We start from the raw sequence: 1557 nt of genomic DNA, 5'->3' as shown, positions 1-1557 counted from the left end.
TGGCCATATCCATTTATCTCAGCCTGAAACACTTTCTTCAGTTGTCTGTCTGTGCTAATTTAATATGTTTAATTTTTAGGACACCTTTGCATCTCGCTTGTGCAAACGGCCACGTGGAAGTCGTTACATATCTAGTAGAAAATGAATGCAAGCTAAATCTTTTTGACAATGATAACAGATCGCCACTGATGAAGGTATGTGGAATACGTTATGTTCCTGCAAGTGGGGCTTATTGATTATGCACTAAATGCTATGTATCTTGTAGGATTCTTTGCACAGACCTGTGTAGAAGTGTATTTACTACAATTAGCATGGAATAGGTGTATGTTAGGTAGTCTTTGGAGGTGCTCATTTTCCAGCATTGGGAAGCAGGAGGAATTGTAAGAGAGTGAAATGTAAACGCTGAATGTTTTTTCTTTTTTGTGTGTGTTGCTCCCAGGCAGTACAGTGCCAGCAAGAAAAATGTGTGTCTGTTCTGCTAGAGCATGGTGCTGATCCGAATCTGGCAGATGCTGATGGCAACACTGCTCTTCACCTGGCTGTCCTGTCTCCTAATACTTCCATAGCAGGGCTGCTCCTTGAGCATAATGCCAATATTGATGCCCAGAATAAGGTAAAGTTTTACGTTTGTTAAGGAAGTTCTTTCAAAAAGTTGCATTAGTATTTCTCTTGAAGGGTTTTTTTACTTTGAGTTTTGACGTGATTTATTTCTGTGTCCTTTCAGGAAGGATATACCCCACTTAGTCTTGCTGTCTCTGAACAGCATGAAGAGGTGATAGAGTTTCTCCTTAAAAAAGGAGCTGACGTGCATGCTCGAGATCAGTGTGAAAGGTGAGGAGTTTGTCAAAACTGTGCATGGGTGTCTCTAGTATTCTTTCAGCTGGATTGATGAGAGGCATGGCAGTGAGCTCTGTAATAAAAACAGAGCTACGCAGAAGGAGCTCTTTCTGCGTGACCTGTGAAAGCAGATCTGCTCTTGGCTGCTGTGGTACCTCACACTGAGGATTGCAAGAAAGCACTGTCTGCAGTAGCCCTTCTGGCAGGAAACTCAGCAGCAGTGCCTCAGTTCAGAAAACCCTTTCCTGCATAGGAGCACAGTTTGTATGTAAGTGTTGTCTATGTGGAAGCTTTTTCTAAAGATTGAACATTTAATTGTTTTGACTTTCTGTCCCATTGTATTGTTAATATTTAATGACAAATGCCCTTTTTTTGGTTCATTTTAGAGTAATGGGGAAAATACTTTTTTTTTTCTTTTGGAGAGCAAATAGGAATAAAAATAAAAATAATTGCAGTGTCTGTGTAAGACAGACATTTCTGTTACTATCTTTTTCATACCATATTTTGGATGTTTCAGAACACCACTTATGACTGCTGCTTCTGGTGGGGAGCTTAATTTGATAAAAGTTCTTCTTCGGTATGGTGCAGATGTCTCCCATAAAGACACTAATGGATGGACAGCTGAGGATTATGCAGTTATTAATGGATATTCTAGGTAAAGTTTTAAGCTTATCATTAGAATAAGTTGTATCAGTGTGGCTTTTGGACATTTTTGGTAAC

At 39.6% G+C, this 1557-nt stretch overlaps 1 protein-coding gene across 1 annotated transcript; it reads left to right on the top strand.

Moving 5' to 3' along the window:
* Nucleotides 1–79: 79 nt before the first annotated feature.
* On the top strand, nt 80–1492 carry LOC104534904 (ankyrin repeat domain-containing protein 7-like; the record flags this gene model as incomplete). The annotated part of the gene is made up of 4 exons (XM_010193235.1): nt 80–194; nt 440–613; nt 725–831; nt 1355–1492. Coding segments are annotated over 4 exons (534 nt in total), but the record flags the coding sequence as incomplete, so codon positions are not given.
* Nucleotides 1493–1557: the final 65 nt, after the last annotated feature.

Source organism: Mesitornis unicolor, unplaced genomic scaffold, assembly GCF_000695765.1.
Source record: "Mesitornis unicolor isolate BGI_N332 unplaced genomic scaffold, ASM69576v1 C13295825, whole genome shotgun sequence".
Lineage (NCBI taxonomy): Eukaryota > Metazoa > Chordata > Aves > Mesitornithiformes > Mesitornithidae > Mesitornis > Mesitornis unicolor.
Note: the sequence above shows the minus strand (reverse complement) of the source record. Positions and strands in the feature narration are given on the sequence as shown.